Source organism: Nanorana parkeri, unplaced genomic scaffold (assembly GCF_000935625.1).
Source record: "Nanorana parkeri isolate BGI_ZX_2015 unplaced genomic scaffold, ASM93562v1 scaffold134, whole genome shotgun sequence".
NCBI classification, from domain to species: Eukaryota; Metazoa; Chordata; class Amphibia; order Anura; family Dicroglossidae; genus Nanorana; species Nanorana parkeri.
In genome coordinates, this window is record NW_017306402.1 from 1,377,873 (window position 1) to 1,391,971 (window position 14,099).

Genomic DNA, 14,099 nt, shown 5'->3' on the forward strand with positions numbered 1-14,099 from the left:
GTTCATTGAAGGACACAGGCCACGCCCTCTTTATGGGGTGTACACTCCTAACTGCTTGTTACTAAACTGGAGACTTGTCAGCAGGTGGGGGGTTTGGCCACCGGCAGGGGCCACCCCTAGGCTGTAATTGGTCTTTAGTTTTGTGCCTAGCGTCCTTCTCCTGCAGGTGGCGATATTACCCTACCATTCAGGATCTACGATCTGTTGCCTGTGTCCTTCAATGAACGGAGAGAAAAGGATTTTACGGTGAGTACAAAAATCCTATATTTCTCTCTCCTATAACCCCATTTGAATCCCAGAGCATTTTGATTATTTCAGAAATGTGTCAGTTCTGCACTTTATATCGGTTAGTGTTTAGTCTACCCTGACATATTATATATCTTTTTTGCAGACAGAGGGGGTTTTCGATTTTAGTATCAGACTTGGATATGGAGATGGATAGATAGATATACAGTCATGGGCAAAAATATTGGCACCCTTGCATTTGTGCAGATAATGCAACGCTTAGTGCAGAAAATTGTTGCCATTACAAATGTGTAGACATGCTTATGTTTATTTCTTTTGTTTGTATTGGTATGACACACAAAAGCTGAGAAAAAGAAAAAAGCCAAACCTGACACATTCCACGCAAAACACCAAAAATGGACTGGAACAAAATGATTGGCACTCTCAAATAATATTTGGCAGCACAGCCCTTGGAAAAAATAACTGAAATCAATGGCTTCCTGTAACCATCATTGAGTTTCTCACACCTCTCTACAGGAATTTTGGACCACTCTTCTTTCGCCAACTGCTCCAGGTCTCTCAGATTGGAAGGTTCCTTTTCCCAACTGCTGTTTTGAGATCTCTCCACAGGTGCTCTATGGGTTTGAGATCTGGACTCCTTGCTGGCCAGTCCAGTACTCTGCAGCGCTTTGTCTGAAACCATTTCTGGGTGCTTTTTGATGTGTGCTTTGGGTCATTGTCTTGCTGTAAGACCCATGACCTCTGATGGAGACCCAACCTTCTGACACTGGGCACCCCAAAATTCTTTGGTAGTCTTCAGATTTCATAATGCCATGCACACAGTCAAAACATCCAATGCCTGAGGCAGTAAAGTAACCCCAAAACATCAGTGAACCTCCACTATGTTTGACTGTAGGGACTGTATTTTTTTCTTTAAAGGCTTCATTTCTTTTTCTAAAAAAAAACAGTAGAATGATAGGCTTTACCAAAAAGCTGTAATTTTGTTTCGTCTGTCCACAGCACATTCTCCCAAAAGGATTTTGGCTTCCTCAGGTAAGTTTTGGCAAACTCCAATCTGGCTTTTTTATGTTTCTGTGTCAGCAGTGAGGTCCTCCTGAGATTACTAACATAGCATCCCTTTTCATTTAGTTGGCGACGTATAGTGCGAGCTGACACAATTGTACCCTGTGCCTGAAGGTCAGCTTGAATATATCTGGAAGTTGATCGAGGGTCTTTATCCACCATTTGAGCAATCCTTCGTTGCAATCTTTGATCAATTGTTGTCTTTCGTCCACGTCCAGGGAGATTAGCTACAGTGCCATGGGCTGTAATCCTCTTGTCAATGTTGCGTACATTCGACACAGGAACATTAAGATTTCTGGAGATGGACTTGTAATCTTGAGATTGTCCATGCTTTTCCACAAAATCTTGGAATTCAATTATCTCTTGCAATTTTGAGAAGGTGCCAATTATTTTGTCCAGTCCATTTCTGAAGTTTTGCGTTGGAATGTGTCAGATTTGGCTTCTTTTTCCCTCCCATAATTGCAATAATTTTCTGCAAAAAGTGGTGCATTTTCTGACAGAAATGCAGGCGTGCCAATATTTTTGGCCATGACTAAAATATATATTATATACACATTTTCCTAGTTTTTAATTAAGAAGGGATTGTGAAGTGTACAGCTCCAGATATTTACCCAAAAATATAACTGACAAAGCCTTTTGGTTAAAGGATATAGCGTAAGTGCTATTCCCTTGTGACATAGTGAAATGGTAAAGCTCAAAGTGAACATTTGTATAGTAATAAAAAAGGAGAACTTTATTCTGCTTTCAATGTTTTATTTTATCTCCTAACATTTTCTTTTAGTGGGGGTGTTGTTTAGGTCAGTGGAGACCTGATTCAATTCCCCCATGCAACTTTGAAATAATTACTTCTAATGATTGCAGCCAGCAATAGATCACTGCAGCAGTGATCTGTTGCTGCAGGGAGAAGCTAGACAGGCCAGCAGCAGCTTTGCCCTACGTTCTATTGACAAAGTGCCATGCACTCAAAATGTCACAAGCGACCTTACATCACTTCCTTTGTAAACACATTAGCGGAACATTGTGTTTCCACTGTCTGCTACAAAGTGCTACATAGCCTGATTAGTAACTTATGAGCTAATCCATTCAGCTCCTGGGCTTAGTGCTGGATCTTGGCTGTCACCGACAACTGGCCATTCCAGTGCTAAAGTCAGCTGGGAACTACAGGAGCTGTTGAGTCCCAATGCCATTTAAAAATTCCCCAGAGACAGATCATTGCTGTCCCTGTGCCGATTTTAAAAGGCAACTAGGACTTTTGGTTAAGTTGTAATTCACTGTAATTCTATGGAAAGCAAGTTTGTTACCCAGCGTAACAGCATGAACATGCCATATTTACTCCACACTAGGATCTGTATAGGTTTAGAACTGCCACCAAGGAGATCTTTTCCCTTCTAACTGCTCCATCTCCTTTGACAGGTTATTATACTTGCTCCAGCAAGAGACTTCGAGCACAGAACTGAAGACAGAATGTGCTGTGGTCCTTGGCAGCTTGTCTATGGGTACAGAAAACAATGTGAAATCCCTGCTAGACTGTCACATAATCCCAGCTCTGCTGCAAGGTAGTGGTGACCTTACTATAAAGCACAAAGGCCTCACATACTGTACTGACTTGCCACGTTTTTCTCTTTCTGACATTTTTATTGTTCTGCATTTTCAGGCTTGCTATCAGCAGACATTCGCTTCATTGAAGCTTGTTTGCGATGTCTCCGCACAATTTTTACAAGTCCAGTAACTCCAGTGGAGCTCTTGTATACAGTAAGCACCTTCTTTTCAATGCAAATCTGTATTGTGTCGTAGGATAGGCATGAACCAAAATTGACTAATTTCTTTTCAGTGTATACTTATTTTTATTATATAAATTCTATCATTATAATTGTATTATATCAATTATTGTGACATAGTTTAATTCTGCAACCAGTGTAACATTTTACAATACATAATGGAAATCATACCAAATTAAATTTTAAATTATGGATGTTAAGATCCAGTTAATACATTTAATCCATAATAAAGGTGATTGGGTCTGATGAGTTGAAATAATATTGCTAATAAAAAAAATTATAGGACACACTTGTGCAAAATGCCATGTAGTTAATTTATTTATTAAATTAAGTTGCAAGCAGGTGTGTAAAACATTTCATGTGTTTCATATGACTAGCTTACCCGTAGAGCAGGGGTAGGCAACCTTGGCTCTCCAGCTGTGCTGAATCATTATATATATTTTGTAATATGTTATATATGTGTGTGTATGTGTATATATATATTATAAAATGCATTTTTGGATATATTCAGGTAAGATTTTTATTTTTGTAGGTTAGAATGTGTGATGAATTGATCGGGAACACTTTACTTTCTTGCCCCTTGGGTTTTCAAACTTGCCTGATTGTTTCTATTACACATAATATACACAGTTGTCTGTAGTACATGCATGCTAAGTTAAATATTAACAAATATTAAATATTAACAATTACAGGAATTTATTTCCTCTCCGATATCACAATACTCCCCCTCACAATGCCATTTTTCATCAGGCATTACCCAGGGTCACCATTTGCTTCTTGGACTGAGATGCCAGCTCACAGATGGCACAGTTATGCTAATTTTGGGGTCTTTTCAGTTTTATGTTCACACATTTCTGGCACTAATCGCCCCTGCTGCAGCCTCCCACCTTGTGACCTGTTATAAAGTTACAGTGCAACTGTTTGATCATCAGGCAGGGGAGACCCTTCCTCCTGCCTGCAGTAGACTCACGACATCATCTCAGCCTAGGCACATTTTCTTAACTGGAGTTCAAAGACTGCTTTTTAATGATAAAAGGAACCACTTTTCTGAAAACCTATTCTGTTGTGTATTATGACAGGTCAGTAATTTATTTGTGCCAGATTGCAATGATAGCTGATAGTCCCCTATGGGGACTTTTCCCCATAGTTCTCCTAAGGGTAAAGGGAGGACACAAACTAACGTCATGCCGTCACCCCAAGCTCAGTATACCGTGAGCTACAGCTGCGGTATACTGAGACGCCGGAACGGATCCCGACAATTCTGTCTGGATCTACCCAGCTGCGTAAGTGACAGCTGGCTCTGCCTATCTAGAGGCAGAGCCAGCTGTATCAGCCCCCTCCCCCGTCCATTCCGCCAGTCAGCGCTGAAGGATCGGACAGGGGAGGGGGGGGAATCCCTGCAGTGAGCCGTGAGTGACTGTCACGTCTCTCTGCACGGATAGATCGAGAAGTGAGCGAGCGCCGGTATGTGTTCACTCCCCCATCCACTGAGCCGACCTGTGACAGTTTCATTGTCGCAGGTCGGCTCAGATTGTGAGGCTGAGTGAAAATCACTCGCCTCATAATTCTTTAAGGTGACAAAGAGCACTGTGCAAAGTACATAAATCCATAAGAATCATTTTATGATTCTAAGGACTCTAAATGGATAAAATCATACATTTTCCTGGATTAGTATAGTTCACATTTTTTTTTTCTATGCATTATTCAATCAGCTGCTGTATGTTTTACTGATAAAGGGCAGCCTGCTTTTTAGTCATGTTTTACTCCTATGAGTTAACAGGGTTGCAGTACAATTATGGCAATTTATAGAAAATGATTTATTGCTACGTAACAATCTCATTTTCACACAGGGTGATTTTTAGATCCGTTTTATGGTATTTAATTGTGGTTATTTTCAGAGCACTATGTACTGCAGAGATATATTTTTGTTCTTCATTTAAAGGAGAACAATGAGGTGAGTGCTTTTCACTCACCTCATAGTTCTAGCCGACCTGTGACAATGAGACTGTCACAGGTCGGCTCAGTAGATCGGGAGGTGAGCGAACACATACCGGCGTTCGCTCACCTCTCGATCCTGTCACGGCTCTCTGCCGTGACAGGGGAGGGGCTGGAAATACCGCGAGCTACAGCTCGCGGTATACTGAGCCTAGCGTGACGGGAGGACGCTAGTTTGTGTCCTCTGGTTACCCTAAGGAGAACTATGGGGAAAAGCCTTAACCCCATAGCTCTCCTTTTAAATACTTAATTGTTTCAAAAGGCAAGTGTTGTAAATATTCCTTTCACTCCTGATAACCTTTCTCTCTTTTTGCAGGATGCTACTGTAATCCCACACCTTATGATGTTGCTCAGCAGATCTCTCTACTGTCAAGAGTACATCTGCCAGATCTTTGCCCACTGCTGCAAAGTAATTTTTTCTAAATTTTATGATTTATTTAAATGGAATGCAATGGCTGTTAGCGTTTTTGCTTTATTTGACATTTCTAGATCTAAAATATACATTAATAACTATGTTAAAGCTGATGTAAAGTCTAATTTACCAGTTAAAGTAATTGAATAGTACCTTTTAGAATAAGTCCAACATTCTCCTTTTCTCCATTCCCTTTCTCTAGCCCAAAAAAAAGCAGCCTGGAAATGCTGCACTAAGGCTCAGTGGAACTCCCAGTTGGTGTATTTTTTTTTTTTTTACTTGCAGCAGCTGCAAATAACTCCACAGTGCAGTTTTGAATAGGAGATGCTGGGATGAGACCACTGATTGCCACTTCAGTGGAATTAGATCAGTGGTGTCACCCTAAATAAATTTGTGAAGTGACAACCACGCAGGAATAACACATGTGTTTAATTATACAGAATGCTCACCCATACAAATCACAGAACACTGATCATTGTGTGAGTGCTCTGTAACATGGACATTTTGATTTTGCCCATGTTAGGCTATTTTTAACTTAAGATAACTCAAGATAATGTCCTGCCTAGATAAGGTCCCTGCTATTGCCTGTGTTAACCAAAAAAATTCTCTTAGAGACCATTTTCACAGTGTGACTAAGGGATCCGTTGCTCTGATTTACGTCCTACCAGTAATAGAGTGCACCCTTATTCACCACTGAGACACTCCTATTAGACCTGGGGATGGAAAATGGGTGGGACATAGCCCTTACATCAGAGTATACCAGCCCTTTGTTAAAAAAAATTAACTAATTTCATATGAGCACACTTAGGAGGCTTCTCTTGCTGAGCAAGATGTCTTTTGGTGCCTGCCAAGACCTTTACTTCTAAAAGTTTTAAATGGCTGACAGTTTCACTTAAGAGTGCTGGTCTTACCCAACCCATGTATTAGTTGATGATCATTTAGATCCTTGGTTCTCAACTGGTGGGTCATGACCCAAAAGTGGGTCGCTGCATGCCTTCCACTTTTCTAGATGAGAGGCTCCTCAGCCTCCCCCTAGTGCAGCACTGTCAGTTCTCGCGCCAAGCAGCCATTCAGAATACGCTGCACAGCGTCAAGTGTCAGCTTGAGGTGGGATAGAATGGGGATATGGCCGCGAGGGAGCTCCGATTATACGTGCATTAATTACCGCTCCCTCATGTGTCCTGTAGAGGTGCCTGGATCAGAGTAACGCACTGTACCACGCAATCGCACCCACTACACATTCTGGTGTGGGTAGTATGTTGCATTGCCATTCATCTGAATGGTACCCCAAATGCACCTCCCACCCACAGTTCGATCACCCACACTGGAATGCGTGCTACGACAATGCAGTGCAGTCCATTGCAGTGCGACTTCTAGTCGCGACTTAATGGCCAAGGGCGAATGTGGGTCCTGAGGTTACACAGGTTGAGAACCACTGATTTAGATGACCCACTAAAGTGACTTAAGTCTGTTTTAAGTGGCCTAGGGTTCGCTGCCAGTAAGATTTCTAGGTGTAATTTTTAGCTTTTCTTCCTTGCTATCGCAATTCCTATAGCAGGTGAGCAGTCCTGGGAACTGGTTTGGCTCATTGAAAACCATGTATTACCTGTGTGGCTGATACCTTTTCTCAACTGTTGAGAGACAGAGAGTAATTATCATGTACCTCAGGGGTCAAAATTTCAAGTCCTGAGCTACTAGCCCTGCTTTAAGAGTTACTCGCCACCAGTTGCCCACCTAACCCCTACCCTGGCCTTAACTCAGCCCCTAAGCACACCCTCTTAAATAATCTTATAAATCACACTGACTGCAGGGAGGAGACAAGCAGGCAGATCCCTGGTGATCTGGTGCGATTAGTAAGGCCTGCAGGTCTACTAATCACTCCATTTTTGACCCGGTGCTCAGTGAAGAGCTCTAACCGAAAAGGAAGGGAGACAGACCAGCAGGAGCAGCTGCTCCCACTAGTCGGGTACTGACTCAAGCCTGACAGAATTTCCACTCGCCAAATGCGAGCAGGCGAGTGGAAATTTTGAGCCCTGATGTACCTGATTAGAGGCCAAGTTGATGACGGCTTCCCTTACACCTCCAGTCTAGATGCCCCTGGAGTGAGTGGGCACAGAGTGGCATGGGTGCCAGGATTTTAGTTCTCAGTAGCTCATTTCTGGCTACTTGACTGTGAAGTGGTTATGCACACTGACAGGAAGGGCCCCTTGGAAAAAGAAGTCCAGAAGGCAGCTGGTCAGGACACTGAAACTCTTGACAGGCTGGAAATGTGGTCTGGACAGGTGGTAGTCGGTAGCCTAGTGGACAATTAGCAGGCAAGGGTAGTGGGCAGAGTTAGGGTCGGGAAGCAGGCTGGGGTCACACCAAAAGGTAAGCAGAGAAGAGCCATAATCTGGAACTACCCAAGGTCACATCGGGAAGGAACAGTGACAAGTCGTGGTCAGGAACTAGCCAAAGTCAATAACAGAGAGGCAGAGCTGAGACAAGACCATGGGTGTGCCAGGTCAGGGACGGGTTTAGGATTCAAGTTGCAGGGTAATAGCTGAAGACCATCCAGCCACTTTCTAGCCCAGCACTGGTCTTACAGCTGGCTGGAATTGATCTTTGTCCTGTCACAGTGGCACACATGCATGTCATCCTCTGATGCTGTCCTGACAGTAATTCCACTGAGCCACAGAGAGCTCCAATTATTAAAGTAACAAAAAAGCTTGTGAAATTTTAAAATGAAGTCAGAGGTCAAAAAATTCCTAGGCATCTATAAAAAAAAAGTTATTCAATTCTGGTTGCTCTTTTCTTTCAGCTGTCGCACGCACGATAAATACAGAATGCTGTACATTTTAAATGTGTGGTGTTTTTTTGTTTTTTCTGTAGGCTCCAGATCATCAGACAATTTTATTCAACCATGGTGTAGTGCAAAATATTGCCCATTTGCTAACATCTGTGTCATATAAAGTAAGTATTTATTGTTATTTTGAAGTGTAAAAACCTTTCTTCATCTTAGGAACTGCACAGCGTGAGCATGAATATAGTGCTTGCATTTTGTAAATGCTTTGGGGGTCAATGCTTACACTTGGGCACATTATCTGCTGGCAAAAGTCATTTCAGAATTCTCAGTAAGTACTCGCCTAATGCATGGGTGAGGGGTGGATTGGCTGATGAAAAATAGTAACTTCCATCATCTCCTTAGGGCATGGGTGATTGGCATCTGTCTGGACTACCGATAAATGTCAAATCTGACCCTCAATTTGAATGTTAAAATAGTGGCTCTTATAGGGGTTGCTTTACTAATTGTTTATTTTTAATATCTCATTTAGATTTGGGGTAAGGGACCTAGCACCTCGATTTTTAATTTTCAGGATCACTGTCCTATGTCTTATTACTACATCCATGGAGAACTCAATTCAGCAAAGCAGAGTTCAGTTTGCCAGGATGAACTGATCATACTCAGAGGGAGAGCATTTTGTTATCCAGTCATGTAAGAATGGTAGAACATAACCTTGGCAGACTTGTATATTTGCACTTTTTTGTTTTTGTTTTGCTGACTGACACAAATCAGACATCACACATCTCTGGCTATGGAGAGGTCTTGCAGTGTTTCCAGAAAAGCCAAGGCGGGGTTGTATATTACCTTCCCCTGTTTCCCACAGTGCATTGTTCAGCTGGGGGGAGCTTTTATAGCTCTGTCTGGGATTCAATATTTTATTTTTTAATTGAAGGTAGCCAAGAAATGTTTTGAGTTCTGGACCCATGGATTGAGGCTGTGGTTGAGCTTGGGAAAGGCAAATATGAACTCCTTGTGGAGCCTGCTCCTTAAAGAGGAACTTTACCCATATCTTTAAAATGACAACAAGCACACCTTTATAAATTACAATCTACAAACACATACCTCTAGATAATTGCAGACTTTGTATTATTTGCATACCTCATTTCTCTTTTCTTTCCCAGTCTTCTGGCAGTGGTCATGTTAACTAAGGGCAGATTGCTAGTTCTCCATTTACTTCCTGAAACTCTGGCACATATAACTAGACATGTTTACAGATGAGATTTCCCAGCAATGCTCTGCTGATGTAATGTTCCCAGGATGATAAGCTTTGGCACATGGCATCAATTGTGCCAGGAAGTAGATGAACTCTATTTGTATTTAAATCACAAACAAGTTTGTTTAATGAAATGCAAGATGATTTTAAATCCTCATGCAGAGCTGTATGCTGCTGTGAGTTTTAGTAAAAGGGGGTAAAGGTCCACTTTAACTGAGCCTGTTATTTGTCTTGTCAAAGCAAAGTGCAAGTTCACTTGGCATGTGTCTTTTGTCAGGCTAGCTAACTAAACTATATAGCTAAATACTTTAAACTTTTCTGTACCCCTTCAATCACAATACAGCTTCATAAAAGTTTATCTATAGGCAATATTCACATTTTCACATTCTATCAATTCACAGACATTTTAGTTTTTTAAATCCATGTTTGACTATTCTCATATATGCCTTTTTTTTAAAATCAGCTGCATCATAGAGAAAGGAGCTCAGTTCGACTTGGAGCTTAATTTGATATTTGCTAGCTCATGTATTCACAATGGCTATGCTCAACTGTGTTAAAAACGATATAAAAAAGTAAAATCCCTTAGGCTGGGTTCACACCTAGGCGGATTGAATATGCACTTTTTTCGCACGTTTTTTTACCGCGATTCGCGGTAAAAAAAAACGCGTGAAAAACGCGCGTTTCCGAGGGATACTTGGCTGTATCCCAATGGAACCCCCCGACCAAAACGCCCCAAAGAAGTAGGGCGTTTTTCCGCGCGTTCGTACTCGCGGAAAACCGCCCAGATGGGAACCATGCACATTGAAAATAATGGCATTTCCCTGTTTGAGCGTTTTTCCGCGAGTACGAACGCGCGGAAAAACGCCCTACTTCTTTGGGGCGTTTTGGTCGGGGGGTTCCATTGGGATACAGCCAAGTATCCCTCGGAAACGCGCGTTTTTCACGCGTTTTTTTTTACCGCGAATCGCGGTAAAAAAACGTGCGAAAAAAGTGCATATTCAATCCGCCTAGGTGTGAACCCAGCCTTAATGCCTGATAGTGAAGAGTAGACCAACTGCTATGTAGTCTCCATAATTTCAGTTATGCACAGGGGATGCATTGTTGCAGTTTAAATGTTTGTTTTCCATTGAATCTATTGTGTATCTGAGTGTCATATATGGGATTGGCTTGGATGTAAACTCTGTTGGTACAGTGAATGATTTATCAACTTTCCTGTAGAGATACTGTACATCGATACCGGTTTTTCGGTATTGAGTTACAGTACCGATATTTTTTATTTGTTTTGGGTACTGGCCTATGCCGAATACTGATACCGACTCTCCTGCAGGTACTGCAGGCCTGGCTTATCAGAAAGCCTAATTGCCTTGGAACCTGGTGTTCTATCAAACACCAGCTTCATGCTCCCTCGCGTCACTGCGATCGATCAGGAAGCCAGGCGGTGAGTCATGACCTGCCGCCAGGCTGCCACGCAATGTCGCTAGACAGTGTGAAGTCAGCTTCCTAGCTAATCAGTAGTCCCGGAGGCAGGTCATGACCCGCCGCCCGGCTTCCTAATTGGCCTGGATGCCAAGCTGCCTCGCAGTGTCACTAGACAATGTGAAGCCAGCTTCCTAGCCAATCAGGAACCCCGGAGGCAGGTCATGACTCACTTGTGGCACTGCCGGTCAGAGGGGATTTCGGTATCGGGGCATATGGGCGAGTACTTTGCTGCAAAGCTAGGGAATGTAAAAGGCTCAAACTTGGCACTGCTAAATAGGAGGTGTATATACCCTTAACTGCTTCTTCCATGTGCATGTGTTTAAGTAAAAAACTGTTGAATCTGATTTCTGCACAGCTTTTAAACTTGGCTCTTCAGGATTGCAATTGTACAGGCTGCATATGTACACGAAAAGTGTCACAAGTCCTTTGCTAAATGAGAAGCTGCCTGATATATGCTGCACACTTAATCTGTCAGTTGCTTTCTTTGCTTCTGCTGTTCCTGGTATCCAGATGTAAAAATGACAATATTCTAATAAATTGGCTAGTTGAGTAATATATGGGCATCTCTTGACAGCTTGCAGAGAAGTGTGCAGTGAATATGGCTACCATTAATATTTAATTAGCATATCGGATCACACAACCTTGATGTAACCCTTATCTAGCACCTGTCCCTAAAGGTGCCCATACACCTTACGATTATCGGACAAAACTATTCGTCCGATGATCGAATAGTCGTACGATTTTCGTACGGCAGCCCCATCCTGCCCCGATGATCGCAAGATTAATTTAGCCGTAATTAACGAAAAGCACCTGGACGAAATGCGGTCATTGATTTGTCGAATTTTCGTTCGCGCATGCGCAGTGTAGATCGTACGACTTTTGAGGGACGGAAACGCCAGCAACCTTCGACAATCGTAGGATCGAGCAAAGTTTTCAAACGTGCTTGACCGTCAAAAGTCGAACGATTGTACAGTAATGTCGGTCGGACACTGCAATGCACACATACGATTATCGGACGAAAAGTCGATCGCATACGAAAATCGTCCGAAAACTAACAAACCAATACCCATTTTCCATTAAACTATCATGGTAGTACTAGTACCAAATTATAACCTTATCTGCACCTACATTTTTTTACCAAACAAAACTGTTCTATTCCACCAGCCTCCGGTTACAATTGAATTGTCTTTTCTGGATAGATGGACCTTTAACCACTTGCTGACCGGGGTGTTTATACCCCTTCCTGTCAAGGCCATTTTTCAGTATTCAGCGCTGCGGTACTTTGACTGACATTTATTCCGTCATGCAACGCTGTACTGAAATTAATTTTATACCGTTTTTTGGGGACAGATAGAGCTTTCTTTTGGTGGTATTTAATCACCACTGCGGTTTTTGAAAAAAGTACCAAAACTTTATCCCTACGTTATGTTATAAAACTTTTATAATTACCCAATTTTTTGGTAAAATATAAAAGATGACGTCACGTCGGGTAAATAGACACCAAACATGTCAAGCTTTAAAATTGTGCGCACCCGCTACATCGCAAATTATTGCTCTCACTCCGACGTTCGCCGTGATATGTAACATGTGCGGCGCAATGGATGTAATCGTCATTTTCGCACGTAGGCGGATTCGACGCATGTTTGCGTGTGCATGTGGGGCCGGGGGACATTCATTTTTTTAAACCTTTTTTTTTCACTGAACTTTATTGCTATCACATAGGGAGCAAACAAGCTCCCTATGTGATAGCCAATTTGCAGTGACACGTCCTCTTTATGGAAACATCAGGGGTCTTTAAGACCCCTAATGTCACCTTGGTACCCCCAGAGAAGCTGATGAAGCAGAGACCTGCTTCACCAGCTTCTCTCCGGTTTCTGTACCGGAGAGTGAGAGAGGAATGCAGGAAGTGATGTAATACACATCACTGCCTGCATTCCGAAGAGGAGATCAAACAGGGTTTCATGTACTGAGCTCCGTTTTGATCACCGGCCGCAGAGCTGTAGTACCGGTCCCGGGCACCCACCGGGCACAGCGGAGCATGCGATCGGCAGCGGCGGAGGGTGCGCACACCCCCATGCATATTACAAGCGATCGGTTGTCTCTACAGACGCCTGAACGCTTGTATGTAAACAGCCATCGCTCTGTAAACACCCACCCGCTCTCAAGAAGCCGCTGTACGGCCGTTTAATTACAACGGCCGGACAGTAGGTGGTTAAATTACATATATGTATTAAGATTATGTATTTATTCACAGGCAGGGCCCTCCTTACCATCTTGTCTTGAATTGTATTGTGATTTGTAATGTCTTCCTTATATTGTAAAGCGCTGCACAAACTGTTGGCGCTATATAAATCCTGTGTAATAATAATGTATTACATTTTTTTAATGGCAGGTACGCATGCAAGCATTAAAGTGCTTTTCAGTTTTAGCGTTTGACAATCCCCAAGTATCAATGACCCTTGTAAATGGTAAGCAAGCCTTCTATTATTTTTTATGTCATTTGTATTGTTCTGATATTGCTTACTGTTGTGTTTACATAAAATTCTTCTATACTAGGAATAGCATTTTGCTGCATGGCATTCAGCAAGCACAATGTCGAAAGGCGACGGGGCTGTGTTGGATCCTATGTGTTGCATGCCTCTGGGCAACTATAGCAAGCTTCAACAGACACTGAAAGAATTTATAAGTACCGTTAGCATCTCCCTTATTTTCCTTCAGCATCTGTCAAAGCCGGCCTGTGGGTACGATGAAGTGTGCTTCCCCCAGGATTTCATACAGCCCCATCAGGTTGCAGTGAACAGCAAAGCTACTGGGGTGCTTGTTTAAATACTTTTGGATACACCGCTAAAAGTAATAATAAACCCTTGTTGATTAAAAAATACTTCTCTATATGAGTGAATTTATATTCCATTTATTTTTGAATTGATATATTTTCTAATCGTTCGATTTAGCTGTGTGATTTTTTTTTCCTCAGCTTTGACAACTTTCTCGCTCGGGTGCACTCCTCTGCTCAGTGGGTGGGGTTTCAATAGCCAGTCTGTTGTTGGCTATTTTGAATTAAAATAGCAAATAGCATTCTGGCTATTGCCT

The 14,099-nt window shown here is 42.3% G+C and overlaps 1 protein-coding gene across 1 annotated transcript in view; it reads left to right on the forward strand.

The window, feature by feature from the left end:
* ARMC8 (armadillo repeat containing 8) overlaps positions 1–14,099 on the forward strand; it is a 111,631-nt gene that overhangs the window by 29,073 nt on the left and 68,459 nt on the right. The window contains exons 4-8 of the mRNA XM_018553911.1: positions 2,722–2,864; positions 2,963–3,060; positions 5,398–5,490; positions 8,365–8,445; positions 13,402–13,477. Of these exons, the coding sequence (XP_018409413.1) occupies positions 2,722–2,864; positions 2,963–3,060; positions 5,398–5,490; positions 8,365–8,445; positions 13,402–13,477 (491 nt within the window). The remainder of the gene's footprint in view (positions 1–2,721; positions 2,865–2,962; positions 3,061–5,397; positions 5,491–8,364; positions 8,446–13,401; positions 13,478–14,099) is intronic.